General features: G+C 48.9%; 1 protein-coding gene across 1 annotated transcript in view; it reads right to left on the minus strand.

The window, feature by feature from the left end:
• The window catches only part of met (MET proto-oncogene, receptor tyrosine kinase), an 83,953-nt gene that overhangs the window by 55,605 nt on the left and 5,377 nt on the right, over nucleotides 1-22,971 (minus strand). The window contains exon 3 of the mRNA XM_056281737.1: nucleotides 3,803-4,006. Within this exon, the coding sequence (XP_056137712.1) occupies nucleotides 3,803-4,006 (204 nt within the window). The remainder of the gene's footprint in view (nucleotides 1-3,802; nucleotides 4,007-22,971) is intronic.

A 22,971-nucleotide genomic window follows, 5' to 3' on the forward strand; every position in this document is an offset into this window, starting at 1 on the left:
TGAGAGGGTCTAAGGACAGAATGTTGTGTTGCTGTTAAGCCCACTGAGGCAAATTTGTAATTTGTGTTATTGGGCTATACAAATAAAAGTGATCTGATTTGATTTGATATTCCGGAGCCAGTGTTCTGTTAAGAGAAGTATAAGACAGGGTTGTCCCTTATCTGGAATGCTGTACTCCCTGGTCATTGAACTGCTTTTATTTCAGCTCAGGCAGGGACTCCCAGGACTAACCTTTTCAGGGAACATCACCAATGCAGTTAGCTTATCAGCATATGCCACAGTTTTCATAACAACTCAAAACGATCTACAAATTCTCTAGCAGAAATTGGCCTTATGCGAACAAGCTTCCTCTGCAAAAGTCAATTGGTCAAAATCTGAGGGTCTCTTGCTGGGGAATGGAACAATAAAGAGAAACTGGCATTACCAGCGGGGCTGCAGTAGAATACAGAAGGGCTAAAATGCCTAGGTGTCTTTCTGGGCAGTGACCGCTTTCTGAGCAAAAACTGGGAGGGTTTGATTGAAAAGGTCAGTGCCCGATTGTCTAGATGGACTTGGATCCAGCCTCAGTTGTCTTATAGGGGGAGAGTCTTGATTGTTAACAACTTGATTGCTTCGATGTTCTGGCACCGGTTTACAGTTGTAGAACCTCCGGACACATTCATACGGGAAGTACAGAGGACGCTGGTGAACTTCTTCTAGGGAGGCTTTCACTGGACCAAGTCTGCTGTACTGTTCCTACCAGTTCTAGAAGGAGGCCAGGGCCTGACTGACCTCCGCAGTCGTATCATGGCTTTTCACCTTCAAACTGTGCAGCGCCTTTTATACCATGACCAGCGACTTTGGAGTGAAACAGCGTCTGTGTTGCTTTGGAGGGTTATGAACCTGAACTATGACAAGCACTTATTCCTTCTGGACCTGGCTGGCATGGAGTTCACTATGACACCCTTCTATCAGTCTGTCCTCCGAGCTTGGGGAATGGTCTTACGCACCAACAGAGACTACTCCCAGCTCTATGGCAGTGTAGGGGAGGAACCACTGTTCCATAACCCACTCTGATATACTGAAGGATGCTCAGCTCCGTAAGTGTACAGAGATCCCTCATAAGAGCTGGACTTACGAAGTTAGTGTGTCTAAGATCAGGAGGACAGTGGAAGATGGCTGACATTTTGAGTCAACAGACTGGCTTTAAGTCTCTTCGTTTGATGGGGAGGTTGTTGGAGGAAGTGATCAGTGCCTTTCCTGGCTTCTTCAGAGAGGCACTAGGAGCAAATTGTGGAGAGGATCAGCCAGCTATGCGGCCTGTTTTTCCATCTTTGTCAATCCATGCAGCAGTGGAGGAGCAGGAGGAAGTGAAGGGGGCCATTCTGTCTTTCAAAACCCCAGAACTATATGACTTCTTAAACACATCACAGAAGGCCTTGTACGCAGTCACTGTAAAGGTTCTCAGCAGAACATCACTAGCCGGCGTACAGGAGTCGAGGTGGTTGAGTGTGTTGGCACCAGGCTCATCCCCCAGGGGCAGCTGGAGGTCCTGTACAAACCCCCCATAGAGAAATGGACTGCGGATCTACAGTGGAGGGTGGTACATGGGAATGTGGCTATGAACAGACATGTGGCACACATTGATCCTAGGGTAGGGAGCCCCTGCTCTTTCTGTAACGATGAGGAAACTCTGCAGCACTTGTGGCTCAGATGTCCCAGGTTGAGTCCTCTTTTCTCTGTACTGCAGCAGTGGCTCAGAGGTTTAGGAGAGGTTCTCGAAGACAGCCCGTTTGTCTTTGGTCCGAGGTACACGGCAGCACAGTGCAGACGTGTCACCTTGGTTAATTTTCTGATAGGTCAGGCGAAAATGAGAGTTTGGGTTAGCAGAAGGAACAAAATGAAAGGCACAGGGTCCACAGACGCTACACTCATGTTCAGGGGTCTAGTGGCTGATTGGCTGAAAACTGAGTTCATGTTTTTCAAACTTATTTCAAACCTGGAAGGGTTTATTTCTATTTGGGGACACGGGGGTGTGCTGTGCACTGTAGAAAACCAAGTGCTTCTTAATTTCTGAAAAAAATAGGGGAAGGTCTGTATCCTTTTGTTTTTACTGTGCATGGTGATTGTTGTGTTTTTCACTGAGTGTATGAGTATTTGTGTTAATGTTGTTATCTTGATGTGATTGAAGAATTGGACCATTAAAGGCTTGGTTAAAGGTCAAAGGTCTCTCTCTCTCTGTCTCTGTCTCTGTCTCTCTCTCCTTCCCCCGAGTAGGGCCCCCCTCCACCTAACTCTGAGGACAGCTGGTCCCTTGCTCGGGCCCTGAAACAATGAACTTCAAAATTCTGCTTAAAAAAAAAAAACAAAAAAAAAACAAAAAACAAGGAAAGGGGGAATGAGAAAAAATACGGGAAAAAAATGCTTGATGGCAACAGCTGCGTGGGGGGCGCACACGGCGAGAGGGGAATGCTGTGCAAGAGAACGTGTCATCGAAGCTCGCCGTCTCACCATTAACGTGCCGTCGGGTTTGTGAGCCTCAAGCTGCCCCCCACTTCCCCACCTCAGCCCCCTTCCGTCCAGCTGTCGCCCTTTTCTCCACCGCTCCTGGACCTTTTCCACGTGCTGTTTGCTTATTGTGTTTCAAAAAAATAAAAAAAATGAAAAAACACTCAATAATTCAGAATTTATGTCACGCATCTAATTCTGCTCAGCACTCGGCTTGGTCACGGTATGCTGGACCAATGCACCGCCGGTCACTGGATACACTTCTCTCCCCACAGCTGTATGCGGCTATGCAGGATGGATAATGTATGGAACGACTGCACTGATACGTATACTATACGGCCTGAAGAATGCCCAATAACTCTTGAAGCTGTACTGTATATGGGCTTATTATACTCTGAATAAGGTTCTTTTGTCCCTGTGCTGTGTGTGTGTCAGAGTGTACCCGGAGATTTGTCATTTGTTAGTCTGTCTTTGGCCAGTGTACGCTGGGCAGATTCCTTGTACCTGAAAGTGTACCTGTAAGAATTTTTCCAGGCCTCTTGCATGCAATTGCCGTATTTTTTTTTTTAGGTGTAAGGCTGTTAGCACTTTAACAGACCTGTAATTGAAAGATCATACGCTCAATCCTTCTAAGAGCCAGGCAGTGTGTCTGTCAACACTAAGTTGTCCTGTCAAATTATCACTGAGTGACACATTGATGAAATGTATGTCAATGGATGGATGTGAATGACAAACTATGACCCCCCCCACCCCCCCAAACATTGCGCAACCTAACTTCATGTCAATTTACAACTTAATCTGCTCAAACATGCTTTGAAATTTCAGGTATTAAAGGTCTCAACAAACAGCAAGGAAGGTGGAATCCTTGGTTTGTGCATTGATAAGTTAAACAGGCGCTGTTTGCTCAGGTGGCAGAGCAAATCGCTTTGGTTTTTTGGAAACTCATTGAGCACAGGTCAAAGGTCAGTGGTTATGCAAACAAGAAGCCCCCCCCCCACCCCCGAGCCACCATCTCAACCCATTGGATGCTTGATTGCAGTTTTTCCAATCTCCCCCTGGCAGAGGCACCTGCAAGGGACTCCCTGGTGTGTCTCCAAGCCGGCGGTTTATCTGCTCACGCACCAGCATCCTGCTCTATTTACATGCACAATGAGAAAGGAAAACCACACTGGCTGCAGCAGGGATCAGGACTCTGTTTACTGCTAACTGCTCCAATTTTCCATGCAAATAAGCCTGCCTCACTTCCTGACAGCCTTTTGTGAGGTGTTTTCCCACGTAGACTTCCTAAGAAAAAGAGCACGTCGACCCCTCTCACCTGTATGTGGCGTCCGTCAGCAGTGCCCAGGTAGGCCACAGGGTGGCCGTGGACCGGTACCACGGTGATGGAGGTAACCAAAGTGTTGGTCAGCTGCTTGTACCAGTATTCCAGCCTTTGGACGCCCTGGGTTACCTCCAGGCGGTACTCTCCCTCTTTCCCTTCACGGATTCCCTCGTGCAGGCCGCAGTCATCTGATGAACTCTGTGGAGGGAACCAAAGGCTCTGATAAGGAAATTCAGCCTATTCCTTAATGCTCCAAAAACAACTCACTATAGACAGGTTGACCAGAGTGTTTAATTGGGGTCCATGGGTGCTTCTGTGATGTAGCTTAAAGACACAGAAAAGTGCCTTGGCACCAATGTTGGTTTCAGAAAGATTTTAAAATTCTCTTCAAATTAGTAAACATGCATTGAAATTAAAAACATAACAAAACAAAAACAAAAACAGGTGTTGCAATAACAACCGCAAACTCTCTGGCTATTACAAACACTAAAATAGCCAAACTTTGTGGCATATTTTGTGACACAACCAATTTTTGTGCACTCTGAAGAATGGAGGTCTACAGATGACAGGAATTCATGGGAAACAGAGACGAGTGCCTCACATTCACGCTGGTGTGCATACCATGAATACTCTCTCTTCTTTTCTCTCTGATATCTGCCTCTCATCCCACTCTCTCTCTCTCTCTCTCTCTCTCTCTCTCTCTCTCTCTCTCTCTCTCTCTCTCTCTCTCTCTCTCTCTCTCTCTCTCTCTGTATTTCTCCTCTTGGCATCTCCTAGGTTTGAAGCACAGTCTTATGGACTGCTTTCACTTTCTGTCACCCGGCTCACTTCCTTAAAATTTGCGCCATCACTGGCATGTACAGTTCTGTTGTGTCTGGGCTCTCTGGAGCATACAGTGAAACCACAGCCTGTGGCCAAAGCTGGATCCAGGGATCCTCTGTACCCTCCTCCTCCTCCTCCTCCTGCTCTCTGCTCGGCCAGGCTATCTCGTCTCTCTACTTCTTTGTGTTTAGTCACAGCCTACAATGGTAGCCTTTCATTAATTATTGATGACCCAGAGGGCAATGTGCTTTATGCGGTCCTTGACCTGGTCGCTCGACTGCACCAGGGTGCTCTGTTGTTGTCTCAGTTTCAATGGTTGACCACCTTTAGTCGTTACAGGCGCAACGGCTACAATGACCGGCGATGTTAACTCATTCCATTTAGTGGCCTTGAAATAGCATTATTGCATATGCCTTTAGCATCAAGGGGAAATGTAATCTCTACTCCCTTGGCAGTATTTGTGCACCACTCTATCTACCCTTTGAACTGCACAGGGAACAAAACCCCTAACTCTGGTAGAGTTAGCGGTGTTTTTTTGTTGTTTGAGCTACATGGCAGCATTGTTAGCAGATATCGTGCCCCACAAGGAAGTGAACTGATTCCTTTATGCACCAAAGCGACTTTTATTAACCAGTCACAGCCATAGTTATTAACCACTCAGTTTCACATCACATTGCATTGCGCTGTACTTCTGTGCTTCTATTTGTTTTGTTGCTCTGTTGTTGTTTTGTACATCGCTGTTCTCCTCATTTTGTTGTTGTCTTGTAAATTGTTACTTGCTTGCGCTGTTATCTTGTACATTTTATACTGTCACATATTTTATACATTGTTAAGCGTTACCGTCCTATGTTGCACATCTTTAACTGTCGCTACTTTTAACCCCAAACCAAGACACACTCCTCCTATATGTCTAATGTACTGGTAATAAGGAGCCCTGCGTGCCACCCTCTCCCTCCACCCAGACTAATAACCAGCTCATATGGCCATACATGGCAGTGTAAAACATGCTGTGTTGGATTTTTTTTTTTTTTTGCTGCAGAGCTCAAAGGGGAGCTTTGAAGATGAGAGGAACAATAGACGTGTAATAAATCAGACGAGAGGGTTTTCTGGTGCTGCGGCCGAGTCCAGCAGCGGTGCACAAAGAGTAAAGCCAGGGGGAGACCTGGCGAGTTGACAAACACGAGCGCGAGTTCAAAGCTCGACGCGGCGATGCACCCAGCTAGCACGGCTTCGATGCCAACATACGAGATGGCGCGACAACGGGAAATATGGCAAGCTAGCTACAGTCGGCTTGGAGGAGCATAGCGGTGAAAACGCAGGCTGTTGGGGATTGGGTACCTTGCTCAACGACACTTCCCACAGGGCAGCGGGGCTTGAGCCTCCGTCTTTCCCGATGAAGGGTTTTCTCCTTAAACACCACAGTAATGCTGACACCAAACGCGCAGCTGTGCTGTGGCACAGCCGGGTGACCTGCCGTCAAAATATTTGCTCTGGAACAGAAGTTCGCTGTGCAGGGCAGCGGTCCAAACTAGATGAAGAAAAAGGGATCTCCTGTCTGAATATAATTTGTAATTGGACGAAGATTTGAACACATATGGTGAGATAGAGGAAGGAAGGGGATTTAGGAGAATGAACGAAAATGAATGAATGAAAGAAAATCTTCTTCTTCCATGAGCACACTGGACACAGTGCATTTCTTGTGTGTGTGTGTACGTGTGCGTTTTTTTTTTCTTTCACATGGCTACGTCTGCAATGTCTGCTTTTGAGGGAACCCCCCCCCCCCACCCGAAATATTCCACCCAAATATATGAGCCATCATAACTCCTTCTGTCTGCACTTTGGGGAAAGCAGAGCTAAGGCCAAGCACATATGAAAAACATGGGAACCTGCCAGAAGACCGGGCCTCTCTCACAACTCAAGGAGATAGAGACGTCATCGACCCGGGATACTACAGAGATTACGCCACGCGGCTCAAAAAACAGACTCCGAGCTGAGTATTTTCATAGCAAACAAACAGGACTCCGGCATGTTTGTCAAAGCGGGGCAGAGCGATAGGAGGGAAGGCTGGAGGGGAGTCTGCGGGGGGGGGGGGGGGGGGGCATTCCTATGCCTCTGTGAAGGTATGGCTGTGGATCAAGGGGATGAAATTGGACAGTTGAAGGACTGTTTTGACAGGCTACGTTTGAAGCTCCGACACTATTATCCTTGGCTTCTCCACGACAAAAAAACAAGACAGCCAATTTTAGAGGACGTCACATCATCGCCAGGGAGGCGAGGGTTTTCTTGAAGACGGGGCGGTAAATCAAGTCCGGCGAAGGCTTCTTAAACCGAACCGGCAACCGATTTATTCGCCGACTCTGTTAGGATTCCGCTTTCTTCACACGTTCTTCACACATCCCTTGTACGGTCGTTGTTGAGCAGTTGGGGGTGTTTTCAGGTGTTCAAACCTCGTGCAAGGGCCTTTTCACGGATGTGTTTTTCAGCAGTTAAACAGGTGCCATGGGCCAGACACATGAGACATTTTACACCTATTGCCCCGGACTTAACCAGCAGCCATTGTCCGCCATCACAACGGCAGGGCGATAGGGTTTCGCTGCAGTGATCCAGGGTTGCGAAGCCCTGTGGCACTCCTCTGCAGAGTCAAGAGGGGTATGAAAGGGGATCTGTGTGGCCTAATGTCGCTTTCATACGCTCACTGTGACCCCCGGGGGGCACCGCTCGGGTAGAAACACCGGTGCTGGTGGTTGTAAACCAGGGACCTGGCTCTGGGAAGGACGACTTGGGAAACAAACGGTCTCGAAAATGCGCACAAAAATGCGAAGCGCTGTGGAGGCTCAGACCAAGTTAGCGGCATTGTACTCATGCACAAACACGCGTGGCTGGCCCTTCGGTCGGCCCTCTCACTAGAATAACAGACCTTTGACCTCCTGACCGCCTGTGTTACTGTGTGCTCAAGACAGCCGAGCGATTGGGTTGTCAACAGGGTGTGTGGAAATGCACGTTTTGCAGAGAGAATGGCAAAGAGGCATGTGAAGTGCACATATGGTTGTGCGTGCGTGTGTGTATCTACGCTTGTGTCTGAGAGAGTACGCATTGTTGTTGTAATGTGTGGACACGCATTATTCCACCTTGGCCCGTGGTGCACGCTAGGCTGCAACCTGACTCCCGGTCGCTATAATGACCGTGGCATATGGGTCTTTGTGTGAGGGCGAGTGTGTGCGTGCATGTGTGTGCATATGGCATTGATATGGCTAAACAAAGTACGCATGCATATATAAGTGTGCATGCGTGTGTGCGTTTGTCTGCATGTGTGCGCTTTGTTGGAGCCAGTAAGGGTGTTAGGGACAGTTAGGGGAATCAGAGAAGCTGTCAGCAGTCGGAGATTACGACTTGGGGCACCTAGTGCAGCTGGCCTCGACCCACGCGTGTCCTCACGGGTGCCTGGCAAGTCTGGATCTTTGTTTATAATGAGCCCCCAAGCATGGCATGGGCAGGGGCAGGATATGACCTCACGCATAAACAGGTCCACGGGGACCCTGGCGGAGGAGCCTGAAAAGTTGGCGCTAAAATAAATGGATGTTCATTTGAAAAAAGTGGGGGCGTCCAGGTAGCGTAGCGGCCCATTCCGTTGCCTACCAACACGGGGCTCGCCGGTTCGAATCCCCGTGTTACCTCCGGCTTGGTCGGGCATCTCTACAGACACAATTGGCCGTGTCTGCGGATGGGAAGCCGGATGTGGGGGGGGGGTGTCCTGATCACTGCACTGGCGCCTCCTCTGGTTGGTTGGGGTGCCTGTTCGGGGGGGAGGGGGAACTGGGGGGGGGGAATAGTGTGATCCTCTCATTTGCTATGTCCCCCTGGCGAAACTCCTCACTGTCAGGTGAAAAGAAGCAGCTGGCGACTCCACATGCATCAGAGGAGACGCGGTAGTCTGCAGCCCTCCCCAGATCAGCAGAGGGGGTGGAGCAGCGACCAGGACGACTCGGGAGAGTAATTGGCCGGATACAATTAGGGAGAATAAGGGGGGGAAAAGCAAAAAAAGAAGCGACTTATCTAAAGGATACTGGGCAGTGGCAGAGCTTGACGCGATGAAATTGGGCTGCTATATTTCACTAAAATGGAGGTACAGACTGATGGCTGAATTCTGAATGTAAAATGTTGGGATTGTTTATTGTTCAGGTCTCTCACTGTATGACCATCAGCGAGGCGCTGGTGTACGCAGCTAGGACCAAGCTCCGCATCTTGTCCAAATCACGTCTTACTTACAGTAACACAACTTCCAGTCTGATCATTTAGCCATTTCCAAACCGGAGAACACGATTTATAAACAAGGACGAAAGGTCTTCCAGTTCTGCAAGTCCCCAATCAGAGAAGAGAGAGAGAAAAAAAATGGACCCTTCTAGAAGCACCTGTTGCACAGAGGCGGCTCCCTCTCCCCCCCCCCCCCACACTCCCCCCCTTTCCTCTTACATCCCCTGTGTTGAGTCTTGCTCGCTCTCCAACCACCCCTTTTTACCCCCCCTCCCATCTCCTTCCCTTACATTCTCCTCCCTTCTAACCACTAAAAAAGAAAGGGTTCTTGTTTCCCTTTCCTTTACACCCTTCTGCCCTCCCCCACTCGCTCATATCCTCCAGCCTCCTCTCTCGCGTACACACTTCAGGGACTGTGTAGCTCATCTGAGCAGTTAAAATGATCTGTCATCACAGCAGAGGGGTTTGTGGCTGTCTTGGGTTCCTCCCGCTGAAGAACGGTGCAGCCTGCAGCATCTCTGAGGGCTTCCGAGGAGCCTAAATCACGTTAGCTATATGAAGCCCGGCTGGGTGAATGATGAGCTAACATCCTCTGTCTCCTTGGCTCATATAAGAGACCGAAATATCTTCTTCGAGAATGTAGTTAAAGGGTGATTTATCAGTTTCTGGACACCGCCACCGCCGCTCGGCCGTTTTTCCTTCCTTCTCATTAGAGACGGGGTCGGGATTTATGCAACTCGAACCGAGCAAAAGGAGCACATAATGCATTGCCGGGGGGGGCTGTGTTTGGGGGGCCAACAGCAATCATTTAAGTGTTCCTCGCCGTTGCAGACGAGTGTTTGCTCTCTCTCTAAACAGTGACGGATCCTCTGAGCGAGGCCGGTGCAGGGCTGCCCCCGTGCATCCAGACCCTGGTCGGACTGACACGGTAGCGAAGGTCACGCCACGCGGATCAAACACATTTTTCGAAAGGTCGGCGCTTCAGTGCATTTTCATATTAACAGATTCACTGAGCTGAACCTGAGAGCGAAGTGTTTTTACTGATGATAAGGATGATTAAGCCTTGAGAAGCCCTGATTCTGGCCCCGTGCCGACGCTGCGGGATCTGCTGCCGCTGCCTTGCACATGCACTGTCATTTTATTTACCCCTTTCTCCCCAATTGTACCCGGCCAATTACCCCGACTCTTCCGAGCCGTCCCGGTCGCTGCTCCGCCCCCTCTGCCGATCCGGGGAAGGCTGCAGACTACCACATGTGTCCTCCGATACATGTGGAGTCGCCAGCCGCTTCTTTTCACCTGACAGTGAGGAGTTTCACCAGGGGGACGTAGTGCATGGGAGGATCACACTATTCCCCCCAGCCCCCCCCCCGAACAGGTGCCCTGACCAACCAGAGGAGGCGCTAGTGCAGCGACCACGACACATACCCACATCTGGCTTCCCACCCGCAAACACGGCCAGTTGTGTCTGTAGGGAAGCCCAACCAAGCTGGAGGAAACACGGGGATGTTGGTAGGCAACGGAATAGACCGCCACGGTACCCGGACGCCCCTCTGCAAGTTTTTTTTGTAAGTAAGCGTAGCTATATTCCTTCCTACCTCCCTATTTAGTGTGGTGGCTCCTGGTCCAACATGTGCGTTTAATTGAGGAGACACTCAAGCGTAAATGGGAGGTAATGAAGTGTCGGGCTCGCTACGGAGTGTTAGCATCCGTCGTTTGGTTGCGCGGCTTTATTAGCGCTGGCATTAGCCGCTACTCTGGACCGCCACAGTCGGTACGGGGTGGCTTCAAAAGGACGGCTGTTCGACCGTGGACCTCGCTGAAGAGCTCCACTGAAAACGTCCCAACTAATTGCAGCTTTCTGCGGGGAGGCCGGAGTTAAATTTGACCCTGGAAGAGTCGCAGTTTCAGGAGACCGTGAAGTTTTAAAAAGACCTAAAACCGACGAAGTTGTTCAGCCTGCAGTCTTTTTCCAGAGTTTTCCCCCACTCCATAGTAGCGGTCTGGAGTAATTTGTTCCACCCGCCAGCGTAGACGCTTGGCAGAGCCCTCGTCGTGAGGACTTCACTGTGTGTGAAAACAGCTCCTCGGGGCCACCTTACCAACGTTCGGAGCACATTGTGTTAATAACTTTAAGTGCATCTGTCTCTCTGGTTCTCATTTCTTGGGGATTCGAGAGGTGATTCGTTGCGAGGAGACAGACCGAAGGGGAGGGGGGGGGTCGCTCACACATGTGATGAAGGAGGAGACAGATAGGAGTTTGAGGGGAGCTGCAGCCCAACAGCTGCCACCGAGGAGGAGCCAGATAACCCGGGGTTGTAAACAAGCGCTCTGGCCCAGGTCTCGGCGAGGAGTCACAGGAGCGGCTTATCAGCGGAGGGTCACCGTAAGGCCCGAATATGTGAGCCTCCTCATTTCAGCTCGGCCCCAGATGAGATGAGATGAGATCCCGGGCGGTGCTACGCCGAGGCTCGTATCGGAGCGCAGATCGAAGCCAGGCACGGGGGGGGAAATGAAAGAAAGATAATTCGGGGAGTAGGGTAAGGAGCGTGTGGGGAGGCACACTGCCCCGGCTACCTGGGGCGTGGCGGCGCACAGCCGTTCCTCACAGAAAATGAATGTGCTTTTATTGCTTACCTGCATTCCTTCTATATCTGTCCTCCTTACCACGCATCGGAGGAAAGCCAATGTAATTACGCTACAGGTTTGCAGGGAAAACAGGCGTGGCCCGAAAAGGAAAAACACAAACAACCTTCAAGCTCATGGAAACGCAGAAGCAGTCCAAACCTCATCGGGTATTTTTGGAGTATAGATTTCACAGTATACAATTTTAAAAATGACTATTAAAACCATGAAATACACAGACACATTTAGTGACAACTTGAATAAAGTGGCTGTTTTTTTGGGGGGATTTTCCCCCCCAATTGCACCTTTTCAATTACCCGACTCTTCCGAATCGTCCCGGTCGCTGCTCCACCCCCTCTGCCGATCCGGGGAGGGCTGCAGACTACCACATGCCTCCTCCCATACATGTGGAGTCGCCAGCCGCTTCTTTTCACCTGACAGTGAGGAGTTTCACCAGGGGGGACGCAGCACGTGGGAGGATCACGCTATTCCCCCCTAGTTCCCCGCCCCCCAAACAGATGCCCCGACAGACCAGAGGAGGCGCTAGTGCAACGACCAGGACACATATCCAAACCACCACGCCACCTGCACACCCTAAAGTGGCCGTTTTCAAGGGTTTCATCCGATGTGGAAGTTGAATGCTGCATGACTATCAGTACAAACATAGTCATAATAAAAGAAGCTAGCTAAACTCATCAAGGACAAACAGGGTGTAGGGGACGCACGTCCAAAAAAAAACCCTTACAGGTGCTGCATGCAAAATCCAACTAAAGGCAAAAATCAGCCCAAAAAAAATCTCCTTCGTCAGGGACTGTCAAAATGGCTGATGAAGATCCCTGTTAAAATCATTCCCTCAGTCTGCAGACAACTGAGCAGCGGAGCTAAGTTACACTACTGTGCTATGATTTCTGCACTCTTAAACACTTTTTGAAGCTGGTATCTCCTTCACAACCCCCCCCCCCCACCATCATCAGGGGTGGTACATACTTTGGTACATCTGCTTGTGTTCTGACCGAGCACCAGCACCTGGAGGCAGCACTTTTAATACCCACGAGAATACAGAAACTCTCTACATCAAATCCACGATCGAGGTTTGCTTCAGTGTTCACTTTCAGCACTGTCCCACGGCAGACAGGGTGAAAGATGGGTGATGTAAATCCACAACGACGTTATCCAAAGGAGTTGAATCAAGTGCAACTGGACTTGGTATATATCCGTGAAGACGTTTCGCCTCTCATCCAAGAGGCTTCCTCACAACTGAACTGAGGAAGCCTCTTGGACGAGAGGCGAAACGTCTTCACGGATCCATACCAAGTCCAGTTGCACTTGATTCAACTCCTCTGGATCACCGTGACCTGGATGAATGAGGACATTCACAGACACATCGACGTTGTCTAGCGGGCAGACTGGAACTACAGCCAGTTTGCATTTTTCCCCAAACGAGAAGGCAATTTGCTCAGGTGGGTAAACAAGTCGAACACGGTCTCCATTTTTATATAAAACTTAAGCTGCCCGTATGAGTGTTTGGGAAGCGGTGTTAAGCTGTTCTCTTTCTCTTTATCTGTAAACCTTGCAAGGCGATCTTGGCACCGGCCAAATGAGGGTACTGACCATAAACTACACCGTCAAGTTGTAGAAAAACAAGTCTCCCTGTCAGGCACGAGCCTGCCTTTTTTCTGCAATATGATTCAAGATGGGATCGCGGGTCCGGGTGAGATCAAAGCCTGCAGAGACCGTCTCCGCGGTGTCCCAGGGATGGACTAGATAGCCCCCCTGCCTCTCCCTGTTTGCGGTGCATTGTTTAGGAGCGCGGCAGGGCGGTAAAAGCCATGCGATGCTTTTGTTTTTGTTTTGAGAGTCGTGGAAGGGGCTTACCTCCGTTCCTCTTTACTCGCCTCCATTACTTGAGTACACATTCAGGAGAAAGCCTTTGCTTTCATTGTGTGTGGGGATTACCCCCGACTCCACCAGACCAGTGAAGTGGGGGGTCCAGCCCTCTTCTGAGGCCAGACCCTGCCCTGGACTGACATGGTGTCCACTTCCAACTGGGCTCTGTAGTGTCTACTTGGAAAGGCTGTTAACACATGCAGAAGGCCTGTTGAAATGCTCGACCTAGGGCTACACATTAACGACCACTTCTTTACTTCACGTTTTAACCATTTATCCCTCAGTTTAGTCCTCGGCATCCTGAAATGGAAGCTACTCTATTCGACATTGTATTCTTACAAAGGAATTGTATTCTTTCACTGGCATTTGTCTTCTGCATTTAACCCGTGCTATTGTGTAGGAGCAGTAGGCAGCTGCAGCGCCTGGGGACCAACTCCAGTTCGTCTTTCCATTGCCTTGCTCAGGGGCACAGACAGGAGTATCAACACTAACATGCATGTCTTTTTGATGGTGGGAGGAAACCGGAGCACCCGGAGGAAACCCACCGCAGACACGGGGGAGAACATGCAAACTCCATACAGAAAGGACCTGGGACAGCCTGGGGTTCGAACCCAGGACCTTCTTGCTGTGAGGCGACAGCGCTAATCACTGGGCCGCCATGCAGCCACACTGCCACCACGCTTCCTTACACACAACCTGAACTTCATTTGGAGCACTTTTCTGAAAAAGAAAATGCTGCGTTGTGTTTCGCTGTTTGGATTAAAAGCAGACACTGAGGCAGGGTTGCACACGAAGGGGACGGCAGTTAAAACACAGATACTGCCATCAGAATGGTGTAATACAGACATTAGCTCCATGCTAGGCTACGAGTTTACCCCAGTTTGGATATTAATTCCGGTACAGGTAAGGTGTAAAGCTCGGGGGGGGGGTAGATTTAATATGGGTCCTCAGCGTGCTGCTGAAAGACACCTCAACGGGAAGCATGGACATGGTCGGCCTCAAACCTCTACATCGATCAGTTGTGTGGCGCTCACCGTTCACCGTGAACAGCTTCGAGGAAAATCTCGCCGAGGGTGTTCGAGTTTTGCAATTCTGGAAAAAAGTTTGAATGACATTGCTGCCCAATGCGGTTGGACGATGAGTCGTACACACTGGTTTGTTCGAAGCATGCAGAGACCTTAACGATAGTCTCTAATACACAGGAAAAGAAAACAAAAAACCTCAGTGATGAAAAAGTTTCGCTGTCTGTTTTGCACAACCTGCCATGATAGAATAGATACATGAAAACACGGAAAAGTGGCAGCTACAGCAGCTTAAGCGTTCCCTGTTGGAGCGCAGACTATTTACAAAGCGGACTATCTGCGCTTGCTAATGTACGCTGAGCCTTGGCTTGCTCCTGTGGCCGTAGACTCCACAGACGGGCCTGCTGGGGCCATTTGCTGCTCCAGCGCACTTTGTGATTATGACCCTTTGAAAGGTCCTGGCCCAGACTTGGATGACAAAGTGCAAAGGATATAGAGCCAAGGAAATGAGAGTGTGAGTGGGGCTGAGGGGTGGGGTGTATGTGTGTATGTGTGTGTGCGCTCTGATCAGGAGCCCGGTCGGAGTAAAGGAGATTGCTTCTGTTCCTTCATTCGGAGCGTGGGGGCTGACAGATAAGCGTCCGCATAACTCATTTCAGCCGAAATCAGGATATCACCATGCGGCGAAACGGGAGAGTAGGAGGAGATGGCGTGCTCCCGATTAGGAAATGGCTCTGGGGCCCCTGACTCATAAGCTAATCAGAGCACAGCTCCTCTGCGTTGGACTCTGAGCAAGTGTATTGTGAGCGGCCTGGGGTGTAACCAGTTAAGGCCTCCACAGCAATAATAAAAAAGGAGAAATCCCATCAGAGATGAGCTCTGTGATCAGGCGCCGCTACTACGTGAAGAGAAATCGTCTCTTGACAGCGAGGTCGACGGGAAATTCGACACGCCTCGGCTGCGACGAGCGTCGGTGCGGTCGGTGTTACTGGCGGGTCAGGGGAAAGAAACGTTTCCAGGGGATGAACGATTCGGGGGGGGGGGGGGGAGAAAAAGCGCCGTTTTCAGCAGACGGCTATATTTTTCAGAATAAAGAGGAACCGCCAGGGGACTGTTTGACACAAGGTCTGTGAATGTTCTCATTCATCCAGGTCAGTCATCCAAAGGAGTTGAATCAAGCGCAACTGGACTTGAATCAAGCGCAACTGGACTTGAATCAAGCGCAACTGGACTTGAATCAAGTGCAAACTGGACTTGAATCAAGTGCAACTGGACGTGAATCAAGCGCAACTGGATGTGAATCAAGCGCAACTGGACTTGAATCAAGTGCAACTGGACTTGAATCAAGTGCAACTGGACTTGAATCAAACGCAAATGGACTTGAATCAAGTGCAACTGCACTTGAATCAAACGCAACTGGACTTGAATCAAGCGCAACTAGACTTGATTCAAGTCCAGTTGCGCTTGATTAAATTCCTTTGGATGTTTGACACAAGGTTTTTTGCACAGTGCAGAAATTGACCAGCCGCATCCTTCATTTACCAGCACGCGGCCGACGCTTGCTAGCCGTGGCTATGCGGAGACAGCTTGCGAATGGAGACGCTTTGCAGGTTTACTGCTCTTTCTTTATACAGGCAGCGCAGATAAGATGTGCACACAGTGCCCACGGAGAAGGGCCTTCTTAACGACACGCCGCCTTTCCTAAAAGAAAAAAAAAAAACTGAACTCCTTCACTAATGATTAACTCCGTTTTGAGTGCAAAAATAAACAGCCCCCCGCTTCGTAAAATCTTCAAACGTGCAAATTTCAACCAGGAAATGCCCTCAGACAGGAACGGGGCAAAAAAACCCCCCGAGACGAATAGTTAATATTACAGTGAAGTCAACGATTATTCAGAGAGTCGTTTGTGACGGTTTCTGAGTTGATGTTTATCTCGTCGTTTCTCTGTAAGCCAAATGTCAGTCAAAGAGGTAACGGGGGGGGGGGAATTAATCACCAGTTTCAATTGCAAACGAACGCGTGACTCACCGAGGTTGAGCTATAATTTAGGGTAAGGTCGCATCGGAGAACTAACTGTTTCCACAAAACTAGGACGTCCATTAACGTTGCTGGTTGCAGCTCGTTTATGATGTGCAGGTAAGGTGAAGGGGGGGGGGTGTGCAGTTGCAAGCCAGGTGCTCAGCCTGCTGTAGCCGATGGGCTGCTTACGACCTCCTTGCACACAGAGGAGCCCCACCTGGGCGTGGCAGGTAACACGCTAGCCCGGCGGTGGAGGGCCGGCGGGCCGAATGTGCCGAGGCGGTACGCGGCTGCCACGCTTCGCCAAACGCACGCCGTCATGCAGTCTAACAGAGAGTGTGTGAGAATGCGTTACCCTGCCTACGCGTTTGTGATTGTTCATCTTTATGTTTCTGCGTGCGTATTTCGCGAGGCAGATCCGGGTTATCGAAACCCGACAGATCTAATCTCACTTTTGCCCTCTTCCATATGCATGCACACTCTGCAAACACACACATGTACACACACACACACACACACACAAACACACCCCTTCTTGAAACCAGGGCGTATGACTTGTGTAAATGAGGAAAGACGGGGCAGGACAGGGCAAGCACATCTTGAGTATTTTCATTCTTCAGTTGATTCCAGTGTGGCTGGATATTTGCCCACCTGCAGCCCCGTGACAGGGGCAGGACTGTGCTGGGTGATGGCATGGGCAGGCTGGGGCACGTGAGGTGCAGTGTGTGTGTGACATCCACCGTAAGGACTACCCAAACATCAATAGCAACAGTGCATGTATTCCCTTTTTCCATCAGCGGTGAGGTGATTTTGAAATCCTACCCCCCCACCCCCCACCCCCCCGCTTTTCCCACTCCTTCCGACGGCCAAATATGATTTCCGACAGAAGAGAAGAAAAAAACAACTTTCAGAGTCGCTGGTCAAATGGGATGACAAAGAAGGACGAACATACTTGGCCACAGTGAAGAGCTACCACGCCGTAACCCCGGTTCTCGTTGTGAGGGAATTAGGGTGTACTAATACCAGATTAGTGATGGTACAGGCGGGCTCGGGCATGTGGGAGATAAAGCCTGGCATCCACACAGGAACCCACTGAATAAGCAGCACCACTTGTTTGTTCCATCTTTGGACAGAGGGCTGTGGGCCCGGCCGAACCCTTGGCTCTGCACACTACCGGTCACTTGTAAACTCTCCTGCTGCATCATATCAACACCTAAAATATGAATGTAGGGCCTCATATTGACACAGTGTTAAACTTTGAACTGCTATGTTGCTTTACTGATTTTGATATACTTTAACGATCCCCGTAGGGAAATTACACTCTGCATTTAACCCACCCTACCTGTGTAGCTAGGAGCAGTGTGCAGCCGCCGTGCAGCACCCTGAATGTAGGGCCTCATATTGACACAGTGTTAAACTTTGAACTGCTATGTTGCTTTACTGATTTTGATATACTTTAGCGATCCCCGTAGGGAAATTACACTCTGCATTTAACCCACCCTAGCTGTGTAGCGGGGAGCAGTGTGCAGCCGCCGTGCAGCACCCGGGGGCCAACTCCAGTTCATCGTGCCATGCCTCGGTCAGGGGCACAGACAGGAGTATCAACCCTAACATGCATGTCTTTTTTGATGGCGGGGGAAACCGGAGCGCCCGGAGAAACCCCACCGCAGACACGGGGAGAACATGCAAACTCCACACAGAGGACGACCCCAGGATTCGAACCCGGGATCTTCTTGCTGTGAGGCGACGGCGCCACCGTGCCGCCCATGGTTGTGGTTGCTACACTCACTTCCACAGTCACCATCCGGCGTTTAGGATTTTGCTCAGGGGTACTTGGGCAGTATACAGGGCTGTTTATGAACTTATATCGGCTCCTGCGGGAATCTCAGCTGTTAGCTTTCACTCACAGGACAGTCTCTTTCACTGTTAGGCCACCTACTAACCGTGTGTAATCTTCTGCAAAATGTAGCTATCCTTACTGATAATAGATTATGATCAGTTAATTAAATATAGACCTGCATAGGCACACCGTGCATCCCATTATTGACAGTGTTAAATGTCTTTATAGCCTAGATGGGATGCTCCAATAACCATTTATCTGCAGGCTTCCTTTAATCAGCTTGTTCATGTAAAATTGTCACATATAGTATGTAAATAAAACATAATCCAATCTATTAATGACATTTTTGTTTTAGTAAAACCCATTTCCTGCTGGGAAGTCACATATAGACCCTTATTCTGCTTTATAATTGGACATTACTGAAAAGCCTTTGAAAGCCCAATATAATCAATCAATGTGCTGCTGTGGCCACCCGTTTGGCATTTTTTCGAGCTAGCGTTTAAAACTTGTTCATTAAAACATGGGGGATAATTAAAATAACTGTCCGTCAAAATGGACCCTCGCTGGGGAATTATGTTACACACACTATGATCAATCAGGCCCAAGATTCAATTTTAAAGCAATCAGCATTTGGTGGGTTTTCGAGGATCAATGGTAACTCGATGATAACTTTGACCTCAAACGTGGCTGTTCTTTATTTTTAGTCCCAGTTGTTGCCCCTCCCTCACTAGACGTATGAGAATGGGAGTTGGACGAGATGGGGACGTTGCAAACCCATGTAATTCCTCTTTATGCTACATTACACCCACGAAATGGCTTTACACGCCTTTTTTAAACCAATATTGCGCATTTCATGGACCGGATCAATAGTTTAAAAAGCCTTTTTCTGTTTGTGTACACTTCCATGGAGGGAGGGGGGGGGGCAGAGGGGGAAAGATCGTTTACCTTTGCCGGTGATTTTTACCTCAGTTACATTTCACTCGATTCAAAGAGGAAACGTACACGTTCAGAGAATCACCGAAGAATAGACTGGATGACATATTTCAACATGGTCTTGGTAAATTATTTGGTAGGCCATTATCATCCCAAGAGTTGAAGATGTGTCTATCGTAGCGACGTACACCGATCAGCCAAAACATTAAAACCACTGACAGGTGAAGTGAATAACACTGATTATCTTCTTACACCCTACAGAAGAGCTACTGTAGCTCACATTGCTGAAAAAGTGAATGCTGGCTATGATAGACAGGTGTCAGAACACACAGTGCATCACAGCTTGCTGTGTATGAGGCTGTGCAGCTGCAGACCGGTCAGAGTGCCCATGATGACGCCCTGCCCGCCACCGAAAGCACCTACAACGGGCCGGTGAGTGTCAAAACTGGACCATGGAAAGAGGAAAAACTGATGGTCAGTAGACATTAAATCCCGGTATATGAGAGTGGTTAGTTGTCAGCCTGTGGTCTCACACACAAATTCTCTGTCCCCTGCTCCCTGCAAGTGGGTTGGTTTCAGTTGACATTGTATTGATGGCAGATGTTAGGCCTTGTGGATGTTTTGTTTATCAGTTCATCTGGTTGCCATCTCACTATCCATTAAGTGTAACTGTTCTTTTTATACGCTTTTGTACAGTTATGGTTACAGACTCTCTCTCCACCTCCCTACCCTCGTATTTTGAGTGTAATTCATTTGCCAAAAAAAGAGAGACAAAATGTACAATATGCAAAGTCAAAGATTAATTTGACTGATAGCATTATTTTTTTTCCCAAATTTTCTATAGATATCATTGTCATGAATTCTTTTGGCCATGATAATCGTGTAGTGACAATCTAATATTGTGACAGCGCTAATGTGGACGTTACTTTGACACATACTGCCTAGCTACACATTATTGCAGACCAGGTATACACCCTTCATGGCAATGATATTCCCTGATGGCAGTGGCCTCCTTCAGCAGGATAACGCGCCCTACCAAACTGCAAAAATTGTTCAGGAATAGTTTGAGTTCAAGGAGTTGCCTTGGCCTCCAAATTCCGCAAGATGTAAGGAGGCCCCACCACCCCACCACCAGGACTTAAAGGATCTGCTGCTAACATCTTGGTGCCAGATACCAGAGGACACCTTCAGAGGTCTTGTGGAATCCATGCCTCAATGGCTCAGAGCTGTTTTGGCGGCACAAGGGGATCTACACAATACTAGTCAAGTGGTTTTAATGTCTTGGGTGATCGATGTAGTATATATGATGGGTATATCATCATACTTAGCGTTCAGAGCGGCTGTATGGCAGTCTTTACAGATATGCTGCAGGTTTCATTGCACTTGAGAAAAATCCAAGTAGAAATAAAAGAAGAGGGGAAAGAAGAAGAAATATAACAAATGACATCAGAAGCTTTACAAATCATTCTAGTACAGGTAAACCCACAGACTGCAGAAAGTCCCCATGAAGGCAGAATCACATCAAGACTACACTGTGGTGCAGTAACCAGGAGAGTTTCAATAAGCTACAGTCTAGACAGAAAGGGCCATTTTCAGAATTTTGAGCTCCTTAAGGAGCTCCGTGCCCTCAAGACAAAAATAGGGCTGTGGAAGCAAAAGGAAAACAGATTTGGTCCGTCACAGGAGCAGACAAAAAAAGAGGGCCAGTCATCATTACATCATTTATCATACCTCTCGGCCCAAACTGGAGCTAAGAGACACGTCTAAACTGACAACCTCTACTTAAAACTTCAACGTTGCTCTAATGCAAGGGCTTTAGACCTCATCCCAAACTTCTACCGGGAGTTTTCCCACCAGAAATATCATGTTTGGTAGGGAAAATAACAAAAACGTAATCGCACATGTCTCGTTCGAGCGGTTACAACGTCTATGACTTTATGGCGCTTCCTATCTCTCTCTTGTAATCCATGATAAGGAAGAGCCTACCTGCCACATGCTGCTGAATAGACGCCATAAATCCATTAGGCAGCCTAAGGTTAGATCCCTCAACTCCAGACTCAGTAGAAGGATAAGGCATCAGGTGTTCAGTCATTCAGTGGCCTTTTTTTCTTTCTGGGTGGATGACTGTTTGTATTCTATTTACTTAACTTTTATTCCACCGGCCAGGTCACCGAGGGACAAGTTCTTTTGTTTACAGTGACAGCCCGATGGGTAGACGAGGACTTCTGGAAGAAGATACAGGGGCAGTGTGGCAAAACACTAACAGGCGACACAGCCACAGCACAACAGAGCGATGATCAACAACGCAAACGGCATGAGGAAACTACAGCAGACGAGGCAGCGAGATGATGGCAGCCATAATAGAAAAATACTGGTTTCAATATCGGAGTTGCCGGGGGGGGGGGGGGGGGGGGAAGGAGGACCATTGCAAAAGGCAGCGAGAAAACTGTCTTGCCAGAGACGGCAGCTGAAAGCAGGACACTATAGGTTGTGGCTGCACTGACAGCTCAGGTCAGGAGGATACAAGTAAGCCTCCATGAATGTCGGTAATAGATGGAAAATTCAAAACAGCTTTAGGGTCGCATCACGGCAAAAGCCCCTTCTGGCAGGAGAAGTAAAAGACTTGACACGCTGATCGTTTACCAGAGTCTCGGTATTCAGAGATGCATCTCCCCGTGACGATATTTTCAGCAAGCCCAGCTTTTTGTGTCAGTTGTCTCCGACGAGGCCTAAAAATCCAGAAACTTGTTGCACGCACGAGAGTGTGTGTGTGTGTGTGTGTGTGTGTGTATTTGCAGTACTGAAAGGGATCAGGTGTTTACTTATGGTAGCTAAGGGAACGACTCCAACAAAGGGGTTTCCTTCCTACCTGGGGGGCGAACCATCCTAATAAAAAATAAACTTTGATATTCTTCTGATTACTTCACATATGTCTGACCCCCCCCCCATGACTCTGCAGGCGCCATGTGTCATCGTTTGGAGAGCTTCTAAGGCTCGTTTAGGTGGAGTCTTGCACTTTTTGATATGGATAGCGAATTTTGCACTCCATAAAACTGACTTGACTTCGCATCGTCATTAAAGATGTGGGGGGGGGGGGGCGCACTTCAGTGGGACTGACGCTACTTCCCCTTTCCCACAGGTGGCGACAGGTGGAGATGGACAGGGAAGGGCAGAGACGGGGAAAGGAGGCCTCACCAAGCACAGCGGGTCATAGAAACCATCTTCCGCTCAGCTGCCAATGTCCTGTTATCCCACAGCCATTCATCACGGCTCGCTGAGACTCAGATATGCATTTCTCTGACCCACCCCACCAACACCAACGCCAACACCAAAACACACACACACACACACACAGACACACACGCACACACGGCATTCCACACCTTCCCATGTGTATCTAATGCAGATAACTGTTAAACTGCAGCATCCTGATGGGTCAGAGGCCGACACTGCCCACTGTGTGCTCAGAACTTAAGTCAGTCTGAAGAGAGGTTATGACCTTTGTCATGGGTTTTCCCTCCTCTTTCTGTGTGTGTGTGTGTGTGTCTCTCGCTCCCTATTCCACCCCTCTATGGCACACTCTCCAATGGTGCTGAAATGCCTTTGAAACACATGGGCGGCTCCGGTCCAGGAGATTTCATATCCACTCTAGAGGGCAAATCTCCTCTGGTGTTCATTAGTCGGTGTTTCAACCACAAATATGTTCACGTTTTGGTCGATTATTCTGTAGACGAGTGCCTCTGTTTTGCCTTAAGTTGCCAACAAGC

This window comes from Lampris incognitus, chromosome 6, assembly GCF_029633865.1.
Source record: "Lampris incognitus isolate fLamInc1 chromosome 6, fLamInc1.hap2, whole genome shotgun sequence".
Lineage (NCBI taxonomy): Eukaryota > Metazoa > Chordata > Actinopteri > Lampriformes > Lampridae > Lampris > Lampris incognitus.